Here is a 25,052-nt window from a genome sequence, read left to right as displayed (position 1 = left end):
GCCATCAATTTTGAACCTTTTCACAATATTCTAATTTTCTGATATGATGAATTTGAGATTTTCATTTGTTGTCATTTGTAATCATCAAAATTAAACAAAATAAACATCTGAAATATATGAGTTTGTATGTAATGTATGAATATAATATACAAGTGTCACTTTTTAAATGGAATTACTGAAATCAATCTACTTTTTCATGATATTCTAATTTTATGACCAGCACCTGTATATGTGGTTTTCTTCCAGAACTATGGTTTAGAAACGGAAAACCTCAGAACACTGTCCCACAAGCTAAACGCCTCAGCTAAGAACCTCCAGAACTTCATCCTTGGCCGACGAAGGGGTGGTCATTATGATGGACGAGCTTCCAGAAGGTTGCCCAATGATTTCCTTACATCAGTGGTGGATTTAATTGGCGCTGCTAAGAACCTGCTGGCCTGGCTTGACCGGTAAGGGCTCCTTTTATGCTTTAAACATGTATACAACAATCTTTAAACAAAACAAAGGAGATGTTGCATTTAGTGGGTTTTTTGGTGGGTTGTTCTAATGGTCTTGGCAACAAAGAGTTGGTTTATTTCTCTTTAAAATACGCCACATTGGTTAACAAAATGCTTCTGTGAGTAGGCTCAGAAACACCTAGCTGATCAGTGTTGTGAAAATGTTAACCTACTTTTTACTGGTTATCAAACTGGCTGCAAACTGCTATAAAGATGGAATCCCATTCTTCAACCAGCTCCTGTTAACAGTCAGTTAATAGGTGCTGATGGCTGCATGAACAGCAGCACCTAAGCTGGTTCCATATGGTTTGTTATTCCTTTATCCCAGTCAGCAACTAGTGGTCATTTACCTGAATCATCCCTTCAGGTAAATGATCATCCATCCTTCCCTGTCCTGTGAAACAACTGGATGGAGAAACATTACATAAGAACGTTCCCTCCAGGAAGCACCTGCTGTGACAGCACTGCGCCTGCACTGCGAACGAATGCCCACCTTCTCCATGCATGACACCAAAGTGGAGACAAAAAAGCTTTTATACCTTTTAATCTGCAATGGGCAGGATCCTATCATTTTAGCGAATGTCTAAGTCGTGACGATCAGTTTTTTGGCTACTTTGTTCGATTGTCAAAGGAGTTGTGAAATGCCGATGTAATGAAATGGGAAGGGAAAGGCAGCTGCTTACCCCCAGGTCAAAATGAGAGCCCCCTTGGGTTCCCAGACCTAAGATCACGTGAACTTCCAGGTCCAAACAAACTAAATGGTTGTGTCCAACCAGTCAGACATTGTGATCATTGATCAGCAGCAGAGGACCCCGTAGTGATGGATGTGGCCATCCCAATGTTGGAAACAAGAAGCTGGAGAAATACCAAGGACTCAGGGAAGAACTACAGAGCCTGGAAGGAGAAGCTAATGTTAGAGCCAGTGGTCATCAAAGCACTGGGGGCAGGGACCCCCACACAGGACAAGTGGCTCCAACCATCAGTCCAAGAGAGTGCATTCCTAGGAACAGCTTAGGATACTGTGAAGAACCTCAAGCTCTCTGCCATCTGGGGGAGGAGCTAGAGATGAAATATGTATATATATATATATATATATATATATATATATATATATATATATATATATATATATATATATATATATATATATATATATATATATATATATATATATATATATATATATATATATACAGTATATATAAATCATTAAATCTGCAATCTTTTCATTTAATAGTGTATGAAGGATTGTAAACGTTCAATAGAAAGCTGACAGAGAGGGGCTCAGTGGCATTTATTGGTATAGATTTGCAATCATTATAAAGAAAGTGCCTCTGATGTCAGATTGACCTTTTGGGAACAAAAGGTCAAATGAGTAATATTCCATAAAAGCAGGAACCTTGCATGCAAAATGTCCGACTCTTGTTTTTGGTTACTGACCGCAGCGGATGGAAGGTATCGTCCATGGCTGCCAAACATAACAAAATAATCAACATTTCCTCCAATGACCAGGAAAAAAATCCCTTTATCAAGATTCACTTCTATGGTTGATCGTTGCTTAAAATGAAAAACTGACAACAAAACATGAGATATATTGCCTGCTAAGTCTAGCGAAGTTATAGTTCAAAACTTTCCAGATGACCTGAATTATTATTTAGACATAAACTGCAAATGAACTGGCAGATCCTGAACGCTGTCTTTGAAATTCCTTATCGTTAAAGTTTAGTTTAGCTTAGATTTTAAAAGGTTATTTTTCTCCTTTTTTTTCCCACCATCTCCTCTTTTAAATTCTCCCAATTTATCCAGACAGACCTCTTCCCTTACAGACAGCATGATGGCTGAAATCACCTGACACCTCATTGACCTTCAAGTTCCAACTGCAGCTCCTGTTTATTATTTATTAGCAAAATAAAAGCACTTCTTATCTGTAAAATACTAAGATTGGCTTTATAATCTAGTCTTTCTAACTTCATCATCCTATTTATGAAACTAAGTTTCCCAAGATACATTTCTACTCATTTATTTTCAATAAAAGGAAACATGCCTTAAATACAATATCATGTTTAACTTAAATTATTTAAAATTTATCATTTAACTTATATATTCATAGTTTAATTTGAAAAAGAAATGTGCTGAAGTTCTTTCAGTGATTTAGAAATAAATGTTTTTTTTTCCTTCTGTTTCCTCTTCATCCTCCACATTGGTCACACTGTGAAGGATTAAAAAATAAAATAAAAATATTTGTAGCTTTTGTTGCGTCTTGTTTAATGCGTAATGTGATGGTTGTAGAGGTTTTCCCATCTTCTAATCTTCACATTTAAACTTAAAGTTGTGCATTATTGTGAAATATGATAAAAAATGATCAAAGTTGTAGATGATTTGTTGATTAGATTTTTTTCATGAAGTAATCCAGGGATCAGGTGTGGCGAGCTGTCAACAACAGAACCATCAGTCATGCTTTTATAAACCTTCCCTACATGAGGGAAAAAAAACAAAGCTGAAATAAATCATCAGGATTTATGCTTGTAGGCTGTAAGAAACCATAAAGAGGACAACAGACGGGGAAGAAGATGCTCTAGTCAGAGCTAAAGAAACCATCCATGGTAAAGCATGGTGGTGGCAGGGTCATGCACCTTTCTTCAAACACAGGAAAGTTATCTGAAGTGATTGATAATATCACCAATATAAATAAGCCTTTGAAGGCTGCAGACGACCTGAGTTAAAGGTTTAATTTCCAGCCAGAGAAAGATGTTTAACATACAGATAGAGACACAATCAGAGCCTCACTGGGAATAAGGTGTTAAGCCCTACTGGATTTTAACACCTTGGTGGGATCCGGGAGAACAGCCCACCTACCTCCATCAGCCTGATCTGTGTGAGCAGCATATTTGTTTGTCTCTAACCTCCTTCTGTCTCTTTTTTCCAGGTCTCCCTTTGCCAGCGTGACTGAGTATTCATTACTGAAGAACAACATTGTGCAGCTGTGCTTAGAGCTGACCACCATTGTACAACAGGTGCTTCCACACACCAAGCAAAAACTAGCTTAGCTTACATTTCAATGCACAATCCAATAGGTTAGGCTGCTGCCCCCGCGACCCGACCCCGGCTAAGCGGAGGAAGATGGATGGAATCCATTAAATCATCAACAGGAAGCTGATGTGACTCTACAGGAGCTTTTATTAACAGATGACGTATTTCACCGCTTCCCCAGAAAGGTCCTGCTGGAGACTAAAATAGGCTTCATCATCTCCTGACCTCTCTGTTCTTGCTCCTCTGTGTTCATTTAGCTCGCTGCACTCACGCTCCTCTTTAACAATACAGCTGCTGCAGGAAAACATGCTGCTCTCATTGTTTAGACTAAAACTATTGCTGCTCTCTTGGACCTTGGCTGTGCCCTCACAGTTAGAGTCTACTCGCAGCGTGTTTCAGTGTGCTTGTACTTGTGCCCAGAGTGAATCCTGCAGCTGAGCAGATAGCTCCCAATCCCCTATTCCAGGGGCCAAAGGAGATGGAACATAAAGGGGCCACCATAGGTCCACAATGGGCCAGAGGAGTCTGTCGCTGCCAAGGATGCAGACAGAGAGACAAAGGTGGCAACAATGCCTGCATCAATACATCAAACAGATGTATTTACATCCAGTGGGAAATATGTTGAGACCTTCGGTCTCATTTGTTTGAAATAACCTAAAATAAGGCAATCAGTTTTTCAAATAGAAGGAAATTATAATTTCCAGTAGAAATTTGCTGAAACTTCCTATTAGTAATCCATAATCTTTAGTTTCCTTCAGCCACTGGTCTGACCAAGGACTCCCATTACTCCTCCTCCTAATCAAACTCCTCATACTGTTAGAAAACTGCAACAGAGAGATTTATTTCAGATTCACAAAGACTCCTGATCAACCATTAAACTCCATCTAAAGACCAGCTGCATGTTTAGGAATGTTCTACCATCACAAATGGGGGAGTTTCCTAAACTCTACTGAGATTTTACCTGCAACTACAAGCTTTGGTCAGATGAAACTAAGTGAGCCTCTGGCAGCAGCTACTGCAGGTGGAGTTCATGTAAAAGACGGATAATGAAGTATTTTTAATTCAATTCAATTCAATTCAGTTTATTTATATAGCGCCAAATTCACAACACATGTCATCTCAAGGCACTTTACAGTTCAACCAGATCAAATTGATACAAAGTTTTCTATCTAAGGAAAACCAGTTGATTGCATTGACTCATTGACTCAAATACAATCCCCCACACTAAGCATGCTTGTAGCGACAGTGGAGAGGAAAAACTCCCTTTTAACAGGAAGAAACCTCCAGCAGAACCAGGCTCAGTGTGAGCGGCCATCTGCCGAGGCCGACTGGGGTTCAAGGAGACAGAAGCAGAGATACAAAAAGCAGCTGTAAAAGGCGGCCCCGTCCAGGAAACACACAGCCAGGCAGACGAGCTCCAAGGCAGCTCCCATGCCAGAGGACGAAGAGAGCACATCCACTCAGTCACGGTCAGAGAAACAGGACCACACTGGAAAACAGGCCGATCTCCAACATCTATAAACAAGGGTGTTGATAGAAGCAGCACAGCTGATGTTTCTTTCCAGGATGACGTCACAGCCAAACAGGAACAGACGAGGCAAAGCTACTCTGAGGAAAAGCAGAGAGAGCAGAAGGTTAGAGATTGAACTAACAGATTCTGCAGAATAGGAGAACAGAGAGAGAATGAAGCAGAATGATGAAATGGGGGTCCCTATGTCCTCCAAAAGTCTAAGCCTATAGCAGCATAACTATAGAGATAGCTCAGGATAACCTGAGCCACTCTAACTATAAGCTTTATCAAAAAGGAAAGTTTTAAGCCTAGCCTTAAAAGTAGACAGGGTGTCTGCCTCACGGACTAAAACTGGTAGTTGGTTCCACAGGAGAGGAGCCTGATAACTAAAAGATCTGCCTCCCATTCTACTTTTAGAAATTCTAGGAACCACTAGTAAACCTGCAGATTGAGAGCGAAGTGCTCTGTTAGGAACATAAGGAACAATCAGATCTCTGATATAAGATGGAGCTTGGCCATTTAAGGCTTTATATGTGAGAAGGAGGATTTTAAATTCTATTCTTGATTTAACAGGAAGCCAATGAAGAGAAGCCAGGACAGGCGAGATATGATCTCTCTTTTTAATTTTCATTAGAACTCTGGCTGCAGCATTTTGGATCAGCTGAAGGCTTTTAACTACAGTTTGTGGACTTCCTGATAGTAAAGAATTACAATAGTCCAGCCTTGAAGTAACAAATGCATGGACTAGTTTCTCAGCATCACCCCTGGACAGGATATTTCTAATTTTTGCAATGTTCCTCAGATGAAAGAAGGAAATTCTAGAAACCTCTTTGATGTGGGATTTAAATGACAGGTCCTGATCAAAAACAACACCAAGATTTTTTACTTTATTATCTGAAATCAGTTTAATCCCATCCAAATGAAGTGACTGACTAATCAGCTTCTTTTTCAGAGACTCTGGTCCAAAGACTATAACTTCTGTTTTGTCTGCATTCAGAAGCAGAAAGTTAAGAGTCATCCAGGTTTTTATGTCTTCAAGACATGCCTGTAATCTATGTAATGGGTTAGCTTCATCTGGATTTATAGACAGATATAGCTGGGTATCATCAGCATAACAGTGGAAATTAATCCCATGCTGTCTAATAATTCTACCAATTGGGAGCATGTATAAAGTAAAGAGAATTGGTCCTAGCACTGATCCCTGTGGTACTCCACAGGTAACCTTTGAGCGTGTTGAAGATCTATCATTAACATGAACAAACTGAATTCGATCAGATAGATAAGATTTAAACCAGTCTAGTGCTGTTCCTTTAATTCCAACAAAATATTCAAGTCTTTCTAAAAGAATATTATGGTCAACTGTATCAAATGCAGCACTAAGATCCAACAGGACGAGCACAGATACAAGTCCATTATCTGAGGCCATGAGAATATCATTAGTGACTTTCACCAGAGCTGTTTCAGTGCTATGATGAGCTCTAAAGCCAGACTGAAACTCTTCAAAAAGTTCATTATGGTGGAAGTGATCGCAAACTTGTTTGGCAACTACTTTCTCAAGAATTTTGGATAAGAAAGGAAGATTGGATATAGGTCTATAATTGACCAAGTCATCTGGGTCAAGAGACGGTTTCTTAAGCAGAGGTTTAATTACAGCAACCTTAAAAGCTTTAGGTACATATCCCTGTAACAGAGATAGATTAATCACATCTAAAATGGAGGAGGAGATCAAAGGGAATACCTCCTTAAATAACCTGGTTGGAACTGGATCTAACATACAAGTTGAAGGCTTAGATGAAGACAATAATTTTGCTAATTCAGAGAGTTCAACTGGATCAAAGCAGTCTAAACCCAGTTCAGATTCCATGACTACCTCAGGTACAATCGCGGATAGAGGAGTGCTTATGATCTTATTTTTAATAAGATCAATCTTATTTATAAAGAATCCCATAAAGTCATTGCTGCTAAGAGCAGGTGGAATGGACGGTTCAACAGAGCTATGGCTCTGGGTGAGTTTGGCAACTGTATTAAAAAGAAATCTAGGATTATTCTTATTCTCCTCTATTAATGAGGAGAAGTATGCTGCTCTTGCTTTACAAAGGGTCCTCTTATACAGCAGTAAACCATTTTTCCAGACTAGGAAGGACTCTCGCAGGCCTGTGGAGCGATATTTTCTCTCCAGTTTCCTAGCATTTTGCTTCAAAGTACGCAGCTCTGCATTAAACCAAGGAGCAAGCTTTCTATTTTTAACGGTTTTCATTTTCAAAGGAGCTGCGTTGTCTAAGGCAATACGCAGAGAACTAGCAACCCCATCAACAAAATCATCAACCTGTGAAGGGGAATAAGCTAAACTTTTGCACTCTGCAGCACTGCTCAGTGACACAGAGGAGAGAGAAAGTGAAGCAGATTCTTTAAAATTTATAACTGCACTATCTGATAAAGATCTACTAAAATTGAACCTTCTTTTGGGGGAGGAGAACTCTGTTAAAGTAATCCTGAAGGTTATTAGAAAGTGGTCAGAGAGGACAGGGTTGTGAGGAAATACTGTTATTTCTTCACATTCTATGCCGTATGTCAGCACAAGATCCAAAGTATGAAGATGAGAATGCGTGGGACTATTCACATTTTGAACAAAGCCAATAGTGTCTAAGATAGCATTAAAGGCTGCTCTTAAGCTATCGCCTTCAATGTCAGCATGGATGTTAAAATCTCCCACTATGATGACCCTGTCAGTGTTTAATACCAAATCAGAAAGGAACTCTGAAAACTCATCTAAAAATTCAGAGTAAGGACCTGGTGGACGATACAAAGTTACAAAAAGAAGAGGTTTTCTTGCCTTGAAATTTGGATCAGGGAAATTAAGGGTTAAATGTTCAAAAGAGTTGTAGGTATTAACTGTTTTGGGAGTAATCAGTAAGTCAGACTGGAAGATGCTGTAGGACTTTTTCTATTAAAGGTCACGGGAAAATGTTAATAATTTATTACATGATAAACTCAGCGATAACCTAAATATTTCAGATCTGGTCATTTAAGAGGATAATAATCCAACACTTATGGCCAAATCAGGTTTGGGAGGAGGAACGCTCAAAGATCTCTCTCTCTCTGTTTGCTGAAAGTCTATGAAATATTATAATGGAGACAAACTTTTCCATTTCCAGAATCAGGTTGTTTGATTTACTGATGGGCTTAAAAACTCTTGTGTTGATTTAGTTATAAAATATTTTCTTCCTGAACTCTAAATGAACTCATTGAGTTTTTTGTTTTTTTATTTTTCAGAGATAATAAAATCTGTAATAAAATATTTTGTCCACATCTTTACCAAAACGTACAGGAATAATGTAGCCGCTAAACAACATGTGGCTTTCCCATTACGCTGCATCTTATGCGAATCGATAGTGCATGTTAGTGTGAAAACAGTCAACAGATGCTGGATGCTGTATAGATATATATATTTAAGTTTTTCTTCATGTTTCCTTTCATTAATCGTTGCCTCCCCCTCTGCTTTCCAGGACTGCACCGTCTATGAAACAGAGAATAAGATCCTTCATGTGGTAAGTGTTTGCTTCTAATGTTGTTTGTTTTTGAATCAGCTGACCGACATGTGGATGAATCCTGCACAAGTCTGCAAGGAGTATTTTTAGAACATTTCAGAGACACATTCGATAAATGTTCCGAGCACTTTGCCATTTCGCAGAGTTTTGTCAATCGATGTTATGTAGAATCTCTGATTGCTGTAAGAAGAGAAAACATTTTAATTGATTCTGCTTTGGGATCAAAACGCTTTCATTAAAAGTGTCACATCTGAGCACACTTTGACTGAAATTGATTTGTTGTGGGTCTGTGGGTCTTTTTTTGTTTTAGGAAAATGTGTGTTTGGTGTGTGCAAATAGGCTGCAGGCCGTTTGAAAGCCTGAGTGTGTGTGTGTGTGTTTGCGTGTGTGTGTGTGTGTGTGTGTGAGTGTGTGTGTGTGTGGGTGTGTGTGTATGTGTGTGTGTGTGTGCGTGTGTGTGTGTGTGTGTGGGTGTGTGTGTATGTGTGTGTGTGTGTGCGTGTGTGTGTGTGTGTGTGGGTGTGTGTGTATGTGTGTGTGTGTGTGTGTGTGTGAGTGTGTGTGTGTGTGTGTGTGTATGTGTGCGTGTGTGTGTGTGGGTGTGTGTGTGTGTGTGTGTGTGTGTGTGTGTGTGTGTGTGTGCAATGGGGAGCTGTCAGTGTCTACGTGTGAAGCAGAGTGAGCAGCTAGGGTCTGATCTGGGCTGACAGTCGGATTGGGAGGCTTCCTGTTGCCATTCCAGGTCAGGTGGAGGGAATCCAGTGAAAATGTGCTGATAAAAAAAAGACTAAACATTTAATAATTGAACTTTATTGATCTACAATGGAGAAATTCTCTCTCTGCATTTAACCCCTCCCCTTGGGGAGCAGTGGGCTGCCATGGTGCAACACCCGGGGAGCAGTGTGGAGTTAAGGGTCTTGCTCAGGGCCCCAGAGTGTCAGGCTGTGGGAGTGGGACTCGAACTCAGAACCTCAGGATTCCAAACTCTGTGCCCTGACCACTTATCAGCAGAGAAGATAATAGATCACGCTTTCTAAATATCTCTGCAGACAAACATCCAGTAATTTGACTGTATTTAAAAAATGTAGCTTCGCTCGTCGTGTCTCGTCTTTCAAAGGGATCCATCCCTGAGCTAACGCAGAGAAATATCACTTCCATCTGATGTCACACATGAATCATATTAACATTAGAAAAATAACAACGTGCAAATTCAAGCTCAGTCTTTGCATTGGAACTGTAAGTTCTGGATGCATTTGCAATCTCAGGTACTTGACTAAAAGCTGCTCTTTATGAATCTGTAAATCGTGGAGGTCTGAGTACAACAACGTGTTTTGCTATAGAAGGCCTGACTATCCCAGCCTGAGATCACATGTATCATGTGGTACGTCTGGTTGGTGGGTTTAGCTGCAGTTTAGCTGCAGTGAGAGACTGGTGCACTTCACAAAACAGAAGACATCATGAGGAGATTATGAACAACAACACAGGAGCATTATGCTGGAATATTGGAGCAACATTTCTAGATATGTGCCAGGAAAGTTTAGGCACAACTGAGCAAAGACCATGAAGATGACTGGCAACAAATTCTTAAACATAAAATAGTTATTTTGGTACCAGAGTTAATAAAGTGTTTGCAAAGACAAGCTGATGTGCAAAACCAAATTAAATAACATAATGCCAACAGAGGGAAGTATCTGTCACAAGGCAGCCATTTACAGGGAAACCATATCAACTACTGATAAAACATTAAATTCAACACATTCAATAAACAAAATCAAAACATAGTTTCTAATGTTTTTTTTTTTTTTTTTTTTTTTTTTTTTAGAACTTATTCTTTTATTCTTTTTTTACAGCAATAACACAGCCATACATCAATGGTACATAACACAAATGTTGACAATATAAAGTTTTCCATAAAATAAACATCTTAGCTCGATATCTTATGATCTCAGCCTCACATTTGTAGGCTCATCATCCTAAAACCCTAAAATAAGGAAACACTTTGGGCGGAATAGCTAAACACCAATAGCCAAGAGACAAACTTGTTGGGCTTATTTACATCCACATATCTTCTGCTGGCCCCCAGCGCAGAATAAAAGTGGTTTTTTGAAGTCTTAATAGGTTATCTTTTCCATTTTATACAATTCCTTACTTTTTGTACCCATAAGTCATAGGAAGGAGGCTCCAACTGCATCAACCTGGTTGTAATGCATTTCAGGGCTGCTGTAAAAAGAACATTCAACAGATAAGTTTTGGCCCGTCCTTGCAATCCCTCCATTATAATACCAAGCACCAACGGTAACATCCCTCAGTATAACCTCCGTGAAGATCTGGTTCATAGTCCTGTACACCTCATCCCAAAAGTTTTGTAGTTTGGGACATGACCAGAAAATGTGTGTTTGATTGGGGACCGCTGAGCCACAGTTTCTCCAACACAAGCTTGGTACTCTAGGATCCATCTTGGCAACAACATCTGGGGTTCCTGAAATCTCTACTAATAATTTTCCATTTATATTCCCGCCACGTATTGGAGTTTGTAACTCCATGTGTCTCAGTCCAGACTCCCTCCAATGAGATTATTCTGGCCGTCTCTGCCTCCCATCTTTGTTTTGTCCAAGTGGGATCGTTAAGGTTCATTGACAGAAATACATTATATAACTTTACTATCAATTTTTTATGTCCTCCCCCTTTCTGGTAATGAATTAGGAGGTTTTCAATTGGTGTGGGATTAAGCACTCTTTCCCAGTCCCTGTGTGCAACTAGAAAAGAGCGCAACTGTAAATATCTAAAGAAATCACTTTTCTGGAGATGAAAATTCCTGCATAACTCTTCAAATGCCATAAGGTTGTTCTTGTTGATCAACTGATGAAGAAATGTAAGCCCCAGTTCAGCCCATTTAGAAAACGTTTTGTCCAATAGATTGGGTGTGAAGGATTGAATATGTCCAATGCTTGATAAAATTGATAAACCTCTTGGTAGCTTGAAAGAAATTTGCACTTTATTCCAAATGTCAAGAGTGGTTTTAGTCCACAATGCAGTTCCTTTACTGGAATATCTAAAAATGGCAAAACCTTTAATGGTCCTGAACACTTTGCTTGCTCAATGCTCAGCCACCTTGTTTGAGAATCCTGTTGGATCCATGAAATTAAAGGTTTTAACTGAGCTGCCCAGAAATAGTATTTTAAAACAGGAAGCTTGAGATCGCCTTCCGTCTTACTTCTTTGTAGTGTTTTATATTTTATGCGAGGGTGCTTGCTTTGCCATATGAATTTTGATATAATTTTATCCAATTCAGTGAATGTGGACTTAGGTATGCCAACCGCTAACATCTGGAACAAATACAGTAACCTGGGGAACAAATCCATGCGAATGGTTTCACTGCGACTGAGGAGGGGCAAAGGCGATGCTGACCACCGCTCCAGGTCATTTTTAATTACAGCCAATGTTTTACTGGAATTGACATGATAAAAAATCCTTTAATGAGAGAGGAATGTTGATGCCTAGGTATTTAATGCCCTCCTTTGGCCACCTAAAGCCGCTCTGTTGTTTAACCTCCAGTGGAATATTGCTATTGATATCTATTGCTTCTGTTTTATCAACATTTATTTTATAGCCAGAAAAATCGCCATAAATAGAAATCATTTCCCTCAGACGTGGAATTGATGATGTCGATATAGAAGTAGATCATCTGCGTAAAGAGATATTTTATGTTCCTCTGTGCCAATCAAAATCCCTTTAATTTCATCATTGTCTCTAACGAGCTGGGCCGGTGGCTCAATGCTAATTGCAAACAAAAGAGGTGACAGAGGACCCCCCTGCCTGCATCCGCGCTCCAACTTGAAACTCGCCGACCTGAAACCATTAACTCTTACAGCCGGCTAGGGATGAATATAATCTATGTATCCAATCTATGAATTTGGGCCCAAATTTAAACCTCTGTAATGTTTTAATAAGGTATCTCCATGATACGCGACCAAAGGCCTTTTGGGCATCTTATGATAATACAGCTTTCTTAGCTTTTTTTTCTTTTTGGTGAGAGTTTATATTTAATAAACAATGCAGATTATTTCCATAATGTCTCCTGACAATGAATCTGGTTTGATCTGGATGTATGATTTTATTTATTATGACATTTAATCGTCTTGCCAGAATACCAGTTAGAATGCGTACGTCGACGTTAAGCATCGATAATGGCCTGTATGACCCGCAGTCATATAAGCCTTCTATATGTAGTACAACTATCAGACCAAGATGGCGCCGTTGTTTTATTTTCTCAAGAAAAGCGATACGCTTCTAATAACAGTGGACTAACAATGTCTAGGAAACAATTCATTTATGAAACCATCAGGACCAGGACTTTTATTATTTTTAAGAGAAAAGGCAACATTTTAATTTCTTCTTCTTGAATTGGTTGATCTAATTGTTTAGCTACAGTATCAGATAATTCTGAAGTATTTATATAATATTTAGTATAAAACCTTGTAAAATTCTGCAAATGTTTCAGCTTTATCTTTTGTTTTGAGATGGATTTATTGCTCGATTTCAGCTTTAAAACTTAGTTTGAGGACTGTTGTTTTTTAAGTCGGAGGGCCAGAAGTCTGCTCGCTCTATTTCCATGTTCATAAAACTGCTGCTTGGCAAAACAAAGATTACCTTCTATTGTTTCTGATATCAAATCCTGGAGCTCTCTGCGTGTTGTATTTAAATCATTCAGGATCCTGGATGCTCTAGTCCTTTTATGTTGAAGATCCAGATCTTCTAATTCTATCTTCTAAGTATTTCTGTTTGGCTGCCTTTTGTCTTGTTTTTGCTGTCATGTAGGAGATGATAATACCTCTTAAATAGGCCTTTGCTCAGTCCCACAACATAATAGGAGATGTTTCAGGGGGATTGTTTATATCCAAATAATTTTTGAGATCTAATTTAACAAAATGAATGAATTCTTTGTCATTAAGAGGGGAGGTATTAAGTTTCCATTGCTTAAACGATGGTGTCAATCCTATATTCCACTTGAGAGTAACAGGTTCATGGTCAGAGATTGTGATGGGAGATATTATGATATCCTCAACTCTGTGTATTCGGCCTTGGCGGTAAAAAACTAATCTATTCGTGAGTAAGATGCATGTTTGTTTGAGTAAAATGTAAAATTTCAGTTTTTTGGGAATTCGTGTTTCATTTTTATGCACAAAATTTCGACAAAAATCTGACAAAATTTGTAAATCAAACATCCTGATTGGCTGAAAGGAGAGCAGAGACAGAGACACTCTGAGTTTACCAAACTAAACCTGCTGCTGACCAGGTTAGCTCTGGGAGGATGTTACTATGGCAACAGAAACAGGGGATGAGGAAACTCTCTTTGTGAAACAGAAACTCAGAGTGTCTCTGATTTCAGGATTAGAAAACTGGTCCCAGGTCACTGAAGCTAACAGGTTGTTCAACTTGGACCAAATTAGTCTCTTAGAATCTTCCAATCAAGAGAGAATGCATTGATTGATGTTAACGCTATTCTAGGAACAGATTTGCATTGATTGTCTTTAGCTGGTGTTATTCTAGTCACTGTTACTAGACAGAGTTTATTGCCTTTTATTTTACTCCCTCAGTCAGGGGTTATCAACGTTTTTATTTCTGATGTAGTTTTATGCCCAAAGTAGGTCCTCTAGGGCCGATGGCCTGCAGGTTTTAAAGGTTTCCTTCCTTCAGCACAGCTGCTTTTCTTTAATAGTCGATTAACAGGTTGTTGCTGAACTGCAATCATCCGAATCAGCTTTGCTGAAGCTGAGAAACATTGAAAACCAGGAGAACATCGGCCCTCCAGGACCGACATACATGCCTGCACTAAACCATGTTTACATTTCCTAGTTACTTCATCCAAAAAGAAACTGATTTCATTCTAAAATACAAACACAAGTTTCAAACTCATGTAGTAATTATGTCAGCAAATGATTGGAAATCTATGAGCAAAAACAAGAAGAATCAAAGCCAGGAAGGAACAAAGATGCCACTGGATAACTAAGAGAAATGCATCAGATATATTATTGTCCATCACTGTGTTTTATTTAGAATAAATAATAATTCAGCATTAGAGTAACTTTCTAAAAGGAAAATATATCAGAGTAAATTCTACTGTCAGGGTTGAACTAAATGCTAAATATTGCTTGTTGCGCCACTTTCTTGTTAAAGCAGACGGTTTATCTTCTGAAATTCTTTGAGTTGTCTCCTAAAATGCAAACATGGCAAGACTGTAAATGTTCATAAAATAACGTTTACATCTGACTGCTATGAGGACATTTTTAAGACTAAAGTTGTTTAAAGGTAGCTGGTCTCGTTAGCTCCATCTAAAACCAAATAATCTGCATTTATTCCAATGATAAAAGTTATCCTTTTGTCCCTTTCAAGGATTAGGATTATCATTGGGATTATTACTGCTGTTTTAACAATTATTTTAAAATAAAGACATTCAGTTGATAATAGTACAGCAGAAATGAACATTTGCTCTATTGGTTGAATATGCAGTAACCTGCACATAATTCCAGCTTTAAATCCTGCATGGGTCTCATGTTAGTAACTATGGTGCAGTTTTCTGTTGCTTTGCTTCTTAATAATGTAAAACTCTCCGCTTCCTCCACTAGACTGCAGCCTGCAGCGATCAGATGGACAGAATGTGTGTGTTCAGGAAAGACAGTTATAGCAAGTAGCTGTGTGTGTGTGTGGGGGGGGGGGGGTGTATGACTGTTTCTATGTGCATGCATGCATAAGGATGAGACGAATTACATAACAGTGTCCTAGTTGTGTAGTAGTGTGTTTCTCCCTCCTCTTGTTTCCTCCCCTTTACCCCCACCCCCCCCCACACACACACACACACACCCCTCAGTCGTTTCCTCTCCATCTTTTTCCGCAGTGATGTCTAAGTATGTATTTGTTCAGAGTGTGTGATTGTGCTGTGGGAACCTGCAGTCTTTGTGTTTCAGTAATCAGCAGTAAGGAGAAGGTGGGGTGGGTGGGGTTCGGTTCAGGGGTCTGAGGCGGGCTGAGAGGGGCTGAGAGGGAGGCCTTCGGGCTGCTTCGTTACTCACATCTTTTTTTTTTTACAGTGTCCTGTCTGGTGATGTGGCAAAAAGAATAATTGTCTTGATGCCACAAAGAGCCAAACAGATTTTAGTTTCACCAGTGGAGCAGTACGGCTATCGCCATCGTGATCCACTTGATTTATGCGTAGAAATAGCTTTATTATAATCATGCAGGGAGTATTACAGGTTATATGGACACTGCAATGGAAGTAGACCCGGAAAAGAAAAACAGGAAAAAGGAGAAATGATGATAGAAAGAGGAAATAAAAGGGAGAAAATGATAAAACATTTTCATTCTGCTTCATCAGCTGCAAAGAGACGTAAAAAGAACAGAACAACCAACGGATATAACAGATACAATAAAGTAACACCTAGGTACTATTGCTGAAGTATAAGTAGTATTATTTAATCTGACATGTACTCTGTGTTACCTGGAGATAATAATGTGGGCTTTCTGTGTGGAGGTGAATCTCTGGAACCAAACACCTGTAGTTGATTGTGAGGGTGAACTTGTGCATGAAAGGTTTATCCATGGGAAAAATGCTCAATAGCGGTTGTGGAGAGCCGAAGACGCGCCCCCCCCAGAGCAGCGAGGCGAGCACCGGGGGACCCAAAGCCCCAGATGCCCAAATGGACCCCAAGAGCAAAGGCGCCCAGGAGGGGCCACCCCAGGAAATCCGACCCCCACCAAGGGAGGAGGAGAGACGGCCCTGAGGAAGTCCCCCAGCCACCGCAATGCCAGAGCCCCCAGGAGCCGCGGGGACGAGTCAGCGGGCTCCGCCGGCAGCCAGCCACCCTGAAGCGGATCAGGCCATGGGCCCCTAGGGACCCAAGGCCCCAGGGGTGCCCCACCCCCTGGCGGGAGCCCCGGCCGGGGCCCCGAGGTGCCAGGCCCCGTGGAGCAGCCACAAGGAATAAGCCAGTAGCCACCAGAGGGAGCGGTTTAGACCCCAACCGTTCAGGTTCATCTCACATCCAATAATCCCAGGACCGAGGACCCGGCAGGCCGGTGGCCGGTCCCAGAATTACCAGATGAACCAATAAGTGAACCTGAAATCTCGTTCCTGCTTCGGGCCCGGCCCCACACCCCCACCCGAGATCATGACGGCTCATATTAATAAGGTTCTCAGAAAAACAGCTCTGGATAATTACAGATACTTCACCATAATTACCGCTACTTATGGGATGATTTCTTTCTACATATATCAATCCTGGGTGTAAAACTAAACCAGCAGGAAGTTTCTGTCGGTCAGTCTTAGCCTCATTTGACCAAGTAGCTCCAATTAAAATCTCAGAGCCTAAAAAACTCCCTATGTTTACATTTTTACTGCATTGTTTGTGTGCATGCATCTAAACCCGATTCTCTTCTAGTAGTTTTGCATATTTAATCTAATCAGAGTAGATTTGTATTTAATATTTAACTCTGCTATTTTTGCATCATTCTGCACAAAAGACTAAACAGTTTCTCCCAGACCTGTTGGACCAGTTCCTATGTTCGTCTTTATTAAATAGTACGCAGTATAAATTAATTTGATATCCTATAAGACAAAGAAATCAGAATAGATTTGTATATAAAATGATTGGCAGGTGGAAATGTTTCTGATTCTAAATGAAGTGCATTTGATCGACCAAAGAGCCAGAAAAGTGGTGAAGCTTTGCTTAGAACAAAGCTGCTCAGCTCAGCAGCCATGTTTGCTCAGGTTTAAGACGGAGCAAAGGGAATTAGGATTTAGATCTTTGGCGCAATCTGTCTAGTTTGAAAAAGATTTCTTTTAGAACAGTGATGGCAACAAATCAAGCTTTGCAATTTTACCAACTGTCATCCTGGCATCCAGGCTGGCCTGTAGTGCTGATGCATTGCTCTGCTGTGAGGACGTCTTGCGGGCATGCCTGTGGACAAACGGTGACAGGAAGCAGTTTGTATGATGGAGTGAAGGAGGTGATGATGTGGAACAGTCTGATAAAATGATGTCTGTTTCACCTCCTCCAGCTGGGTCACAGCCTCACCCAGGGACCAAAACCAATCTCAGTAACTTTCTGTCTTTTTCTCTTTTTTTTCCTACCTTTGACTCTTTCTTTAGTGTAAAACCTTAGCGGGGATTTGTGACCACATCATCTCTCTGTCGTCGGACTCTCTGGTGTCTCAGTCAGCACATCTGGAGGTGGTCCACCTCACCAGCATCATGCCCAGCGAAGGCCTGGTGAGGACAGAAGCTCACAGAGATAAATCCTGCTTATCAAACCAAACAGCAGCAGGACTTTCTGCATTTCTCTTGTTAAACAAGCTTCTCATTTTTCAACATATGTAAACTCAATTTAAAATTCAATTCAGTTTATTGTAAACTCTTCACCTTTAATTCCACGGGAATAATTTTCATTTTTGATGCCAAAGTGTAAACAAGAAATTTAAAATGCAACAGAATTTAAATGCTTAAAGTATTGAAAGATCTTTAAATCATTTTTTTCACCATTTTTTTTTTTTTTACTTTTCTGTCTGCAAAATGGAAATTAATCTAATATATTTAATTTAGTTTACTTTAATAGGTTCCCTGAGACCCTGAAAATAATGAAACAACAGACTGGAGACCGTCTGAAATACATTCAGTTAATTTGATCTATATTCATTGAAAGGGAAATAACTATATATTAATACAAAATAAAAAAAATAAATATTTGATTCACTGTTTTAAATCTATTTTTAAATATTTAATTGTATATTTAACTAACTGGTATAAACATTCATAAAATGATAAAAGGACAATTTAAATCATATATTAGATAAATTAGCAAACAAAGACATAAATAAATAATGTTAACTTAGGGAACTTTTGTTTATTACACAGGATTTTCACATATTTGGGCCGTTCATATAATCAGTGATTACCCACTTTTTACGGGATGACTACGACCTGGATGACTGAGAACCTTCATCAGCAATCAGTGATTACATCACAATCATTTTTAAAAGGTGTAAATATTTAAAGTTATTTAACAGCAGCTGTTTGCTGATAATAATTAGATTTTATCCAAATGTTACAAAAATTTTTTAGAAACTGTTAGTAAGAACTGACAAGCTTGGCTTCATCTTCAACTCTAATAATAACATTTTGCAATTTTAAAATCATCCGTTTAATTTTTCTTAAATCATATCTGATAAAAAAATGTTCAGAAATCTTAAAGTATCAGATGAGCTTGAATGATCCATGAAAAGCAAACCTGTGAGAAGATCTCTGTGATATTTGAGGTTAGCTGGATTCTTATTTTTCTCTATCAGAGAAGTTTATGTTTGGCTTGATTTTTTGAGTAACTGGATCAATTAAAGGCTAAATATGGAGCTTAAAATGCTGATAAATATTGTTTGGAGCTGTGAGTGTCTGGCTAATAAAGACATAAACAGACATCTTTAACGGTAGCTGATGGTCTAACTTTGTATAATCGTTGTGATTTCAAGCTAGCAGTGGAACATAGAATCCTCACTGAGCATCAGATCATTCAGTTTAAAACAGCACATGTTCTTCGCTGCAGGTGAAATGAAAAGACCGTGTTTAGCATTCACATCTACCTTTTTAACTCAGCCAAATAGACTGCAGAAACCAAAGGTTATAAATGTGTTAGTTTACTGATCGGTAATTTTTCTTCCCAGTTTTTACACCTTTCATACCGAACATTCTGCAGAATCAAACGTGGGAGGACTTAAGGTGGCCACAGAAGTAAAAAAATCTTTCTTCTCATTGCAAGAAAAATAGATCCTTGGAAATGCTTGGAATTGTGGAAAAGTTAACATGAAATGATTTGATTCTTTCTCATAAATATAAGAAAAAATATCACTGATATCCTTTTAGTCATTTCTGAGTCATTTGAAAAGTTCTTTAAACAGTGTAAGGAAAAGTTTAGTTTATCAAGGAGTAGTCCTGGTTAGTCTTTAGGTTTCGGATCATTTGGATCACAGTTTTTAGTTTCTGTTATGTTGCTAGAATCACTTTGCTATGGACTTTCTACCATTCCTGGCCAACTATAGTCTGCTATGAGTAAAGGATGCTTTTAGTCACAAAGATAACCAGCCTATGTGGATGCAGATTTCTACAGTTGGATGTTTTGTTCTTAAAACTTCAGTAAATTCAAAGCCCTGCTTCACTTTACAGCCAATGATCAGATCACAGCTTTTCAAAGGGGGTCATCACCATCCAGCGTTTTTTTATTGTCATATTTTCTCGTCTTTCTGCCCAACTGGAAAAATACTTTCAAAGAACATTCTGGCATTCTGCTTTTTAAACCTAAGAGGTTTAAAAGTCCATTCTTTGGGTCTATTTGCCAAACTGCAGAGTTTTAAAACATCCAAACCCCCCACTGGTCGCCCGTATGTGTGAAACACACTATTTAATATGTGTTGTTTGGAAATATAGATTTTATTAAATCGTTTGGAGAAAGTTTCTCAGATTATCCTTTTAAATATAGAGATATGATGCTGATTAATGCATGTTCCCTGCATGAATGCGCCAATGTTTGACTTTGGAAAAGAAGAGCAATATTTGCCAATAAAAGAAAAGCCCTACAGGTTGGTATAAACCGTGATATTGTTCCAACTGCCCTGTGCACGGACCAACCTCTTATCCCACATTCTATTCACAGCATTATGGGGAGGAGTGTCTGGGACATTAATGCATTAAAACAAAACTAATACGCTTCTGAAAATCAATTTAAAGAACTTGGAAGTGAGAGACTTGACTATTTCATTAATTGGTTTCTATCATTAAATGATGGCGTTTCTCCTTAAAAAAACACACTGAAAGTTGTAAGAATATCAGAGAATACTTTAAGCTGTTCAGGTTTCCTGTGATAGTAGTTAATAGCAGAGGCGGGTAGAGAGCAGCACTACTTTAACATTTTTCTACTCAAATCAAATTTAAAAAAATATTCTACAGAGAAGCGACTTGAGTCCTGAGTGACTGTTGGATAAAAACATCTGATTAAATGTTTAGAAATGATTCTGCAAACAGACTTTATGTGAAAGTTCTGGTATTTTAAAGAATCAAATGTCTAAAGAATACCAATAAATGTAATGAATATAAAAGAACAAATTTATTTACCATGTTTTTTAGGATAAAACTTATATTAGGACGGATAAGAAACAATTTACTGTTTACTGCATGTTTACCTGAAAGAGGGAAGAGTTGGATATTTTAAAAGAAGATTCCTCAAGTTAAAGTAAGAAGTACAGTGCAGTAAACTTAGTAAAAATACTTCAAAGCAAATGTAACTGAGTAAATGCAACTGAGTAAATGTAACTGAGTAAATGTAAGTAATTATTCCCAGCTCTGCTGATTAGTGATGATTATTTCTTAAACTATCGTTCATGTCCTTTAGTTTACCGAATGTTTCCTCAACATCTTCTGTTTCTGTTGTCCTCTCCTGTGTCTGAATCCTCGTGTCTGTCAGGGGATGTACATCAAGTCAACATATGACGGCCTCCATGTTATCACTGGAACCACAGAAAACGTATGTTTAAAAAAAAACAACATCTGGAGGTTTGAAAGACTCCAAACGATCGTTCTTTTTCTCCAATAAAACTTCACCAACTGATTTAGTTCCCCTTTCCTCCAGTCTCCTGCTGATCAGTGTAAGAAGATCCACGCTGGAGACGAGGTGATCCAAGTCAACCATCAGACGGTGGTGAGTAAAAACCTTCAAAGCGTGTTGAAGTCTGGAGAAGCTGCTGCTGCGTCTCTGCAGAGAACAGTTCCTTCTTCACTCTATAGATGAGGAGCATATTTCCCCTCATGGTCCTGTTCACGCTCTGTCCCAGTCTCCTCATACTGGGAGGGGACTCACATCTGATGGTTTAAAGTGTCATTGTATGACTGAACTATTTTTCATTGCATCACTCTTCTACACTGTGTTTTGTTGGGATTTTAAGGTTCTTTCTAAATAGCATTCATTTGTCTTCAACTCTTCTTAGCTAATATTTTTCCAAGTTTTGCCTTATTTGTCCCGTCAGGCCTCTTGTTTCCTTATGTTCGCAGTAATAAATGCAGATCTTCTCTCTACAAACATTTTAGCCCAACTTGGCATTTATTTTTCACCTAAACTGCTTCAAACTTCATCCCTTTTCTCTCCGGCTCCTTCATGCTGTTAGTTTTCTTTAAACTGAATTAACTATTTAGTTAATGACTTTGTGTTTTTCTACCACATAAAATAATAGAATAGAAAATCCCTTAATTGTCACAATGTGGAAAACTGCTGCTTATTGTGCAGTTTTTGCTGATTACTGTCACCGAATGTCTGCTATTTGTAGGGATTGGTCTGGAAAAGTGTTGCAGGGTTTTGAATCCAGCTTCCCTCTGAAATGCAGAAGCTGTAATTCAGATCAGCTGTGAAATGGGCGGCCATTTTAAACAACGCTGAGCCTTTTATTAATATTACTTATGATGTGTGAAAATAATCAGTTTGATATTTCTGGAAGGAGAAAGCTGTTTCATCTGCTGCTGCAGATATTTTCCCCTGCATCTCTTAAATAATCTGTTTACATGATGTTTCTGCAGAAGCAGGTTCCTTTTGATTGACGTGTCATGGAGGTACGCATTATCTCCCCTCCTCTACCTCAGGGTGACAGTGCAGATCGCACCCTGCCAGGCTCACAGCTTCAACCCTTTATTACCACCTCGCTAGGCCCTCACCGCTCTGATCCTGCACTCTGGGGGAGAAGATAAGCAGGGGGGGCAGGGGAGCGTGCGGCGGGAGAAACAGGGTTGCAGCAGAGCTGGAAGAGTGGGACAAAAAACGGGAGGAGCACAGAAAGAGGGATGGAGGGAGAGGAGGGATGGAGGGAGAGGAGAACACAGAGAAAGAGGGATGGAGGGAGAGGAGGGATGGAGGGAGAGGAGGGATGGAGGGAGAGGAGGGATGGAGGGAGAGGAGGGATGGAGGGAGAGGAGAACAGAGAAAGAGGGATGGAGGGAGAGGAGCAGAGGAAAGTGAACAGTGGGAGGAGGGGAGAGAAATCACAACATCACGGTTGATAAGTTTATCTAGCCAGGCTTCAAATTAAATATGAGATTAGGTTGAATGTTGAATGAACAAATTCCATTACATTATGGGGTGATTATGTAGGACTATCCCATATATTAAACAAACAAGACCGCCGCCATGTCTGAGCATCAGCATCGTCTGAGACTCCAAAACAGGAGGCGCAGCTTTTTGCTCGCTAAGTTAAATTTGCTCAAATAGCACAGTAGCTGTTTGAAGAGGCAACATCATTATGTGGAGGTAATAGCATGTGGGAAAATAATGAAGACCGCTGGGATTTTACTAAATCTCTTAAGCAGCAGTTTATGCTAGTTTTATTTAGGTAGATGTCTTCCTGTTTGCATAAGAGAGCATCTTCACACAGCTGGTCCAGATTCCTCTGTTAGTTCAGGCTTTTTATTTCTGCATCAAACAATGTCTGGAAAGGTTAGAAACTTAAAACTTTTCTAGACCTGCTTTTACCAGACCTGCTACTCGTCATATAAATGTGGGATGTGGAAACGAGCATCGCATGAATTAGCTGCATCTGTTCTAATATATCAGACTAAACCTGCAAGGCCTCATCTTTTACCCAGTCACTACCTTCACAGTTATGGAAACTTTATTATTCTCCTTACTGTATTTGTCCTTGGCTGGAAAAGATGCCGGACTTTTCACCGACTTTAGCGGCTCGTTTAGCCCTTTGCTCCAGATCTTTATGCTAAAAATGTCTGCATCATTTTTTCTGACTAAATGCTGAATGAATGAATATTGGAGATGAAAGCTGGACTTTTCGATTCACTTTACAAACTAGAGCTTTACAATCACAATCAGCTCCTGTAATTGGTTCAAATTAGAAGAAACATCCAGAAAAACAACAAAGTCAAGCAGACATCTGAGCAAACGTGTGCGTGTGACGGCCAGTGTTTGCTCGTGTGTAGCGGGCGCTGCAGACAGTAACTGAGAGGCGATCAATGAGTTGATGTGAGCTCTGGAGACGGCCCGGCCTCAGCCACAGCAAAACTCTGCAGTCAGCAATCTCTCCTGTACTTCTTCACCAATTCCCTCCTTCTTTGAACCTTTAATGACTAAAATACAGTTCAGTTAAATATAACACTGCTTTTATTGTCTGCATAGAAAAAATCTTTCTATATTTCTGTCTTGATGAGAATAATTCAGTCTGTAAAATGTTTCCTTTTGTTGCTCATTTATTATTCTTAATAGCGAAACGTATTCTTCGCTTCTTTTTTCTCGACGTTATTTGGATCAAAGACAGTAAACCTTGGTTTTGTTGACCAAAGGTCCAAAGGTTTCTAAATTGTTTTCTTTTTTAATAATATGAAAATAAAGCTTCTAGTTGAGTGATTAATATTAGTAAGTGACCCAAATAATAAATCCATTATAGTGTAAAAGACAGAACATGTGGAGGGAGGAAATGGTTTGGTGGATAGAAAAGCGACCTTTCAAATTAAAAGACTTGATTCTGATCATCAGACAGAATAGTGCTAAAAGCTGAGCAGCCATTCTCTAAGGATTGCTGTAATCCAATAACAAACTCTGGGATTGGTACAGATACGTTTAAAAGCTCATTTTTATTCCCTTCAGTTCTATTCAGTTTATTTCTATAGCTCCAATTCACATCATGTCATCTCAGGTCACTTTATAGATCCAGATCAACCAGATCATCCAGTCAGATTGATTCAAAGTTTTCTATCTAAGGAAAACCAGCTGATTGCATCGACTCATTGACTCTTCAGCAATCCCTCACACTAAGCATGCTTGTAGCGACAGTGGAGAGGAAAAACTCCCTTTGAACAGGAAGAAACCTCCAGCAGAACCAGGCTCAGTGTGAGCGGCCATCTGCTGAGGCCCACTGGGGTTCAAGGAGACAGAAGCAGACATAGAAAAAGAAGCATAGATACAAAATCCTTATTCAATGATTAAATAAAATCGATGGATTTCTTTTTATTGTTTTATTTTGATCAGAAAAAAGGAAATGATTGTCTGAATTTCCAGGTGAATGAATAATTTGGAGTCCTTTTCAGGTGGGATGGCAGCTGAAGAACCTGGTGAACGCTCTGAGAGAAGATCCCTGTGGAGTCATTCTGACGCTGAAGAAACGGCCCCAGAACACCCTGAGCTCCACGCCAGCTCTGCTCAGGAACGTCCGCTGGAAACCGCTGGGTCTGCAGGTAAACCAGCACTTCCACACGTTTTCCAAACCTCATTAATCAGAAAAATCCTTGTTTTCAGATGGAAACTCTTTTACTTTCTTTCTTTCATCTGCTGAGAGCTGCTGATTGCTGAACAAGACTATTCTTAGAGAGATATTTCTAGTTACATTTAGTCATTAGAATAGTGCAACATGAGCTGAACTTTATGATGAAATGACAGTAATCAC

General features: G+C 39.3%; 1 protein-coding gene across 1 annotated transcript in view; it reads left to right on the top strand.

Moving 5' to 3' along the window:
* Positions 1-25,052, top strand: part of si:ch211-26b3.4 (connector enhancer of kinase suppressor of ras 2) — a 125,229-nt gene that overhangs the window by 58,913 nt on the left and 41,264 nt on the right. The window contains exons 3-9 of the mRNA XM_038305312.1: positions 247-449; positions 3,424-3,511; positions 8,544-8,585; positions 17,731-17,850; positions 21,086-21,145; positions 21,251-21,319; positions 24,697-24,843. Of these exons, the coding sequence (XP_038161240.1) occupies positions 247-449; positions 3,424-3,511; positions 8,544-8,585; positions 17,731-17,850; positions 21,086-21,145; positions 21,251-21,319; positions 24,697-24,843 (729 nt within the window). The remainder of the gene's footprint in view (positions 1-246; positions 450-3,423; positions 3,512-8,543; positions 8,586-17,730; positions 17,851-21,085; positions 21,146-21,250; positions 21,320-24,696; positions 24,844-25,052) is intronic.

This window comes from Cyprinodon tularosa, unplaced genomic scaffold (genome assembly GCF_016077235.1).
Source record: "Cyprinodon tularosa strain WSP-4 unplaced genomic scaffold, ASM1607723v1 ctg555, whole genome shotgun sequence".
Taxonomy (NCBI): Eukaryota; Metazoa; Chordata; class Actinopteri; order Cyprinodontiformes; family Cyprinodontidae; genus Cyprinodon; species Cyprinodon tularosa.
The sequence above is the reverse complement of the archived record's forward strand: the minus strand, read 5'-3'. Positions and strand labels throughout refer to the sequence as shown.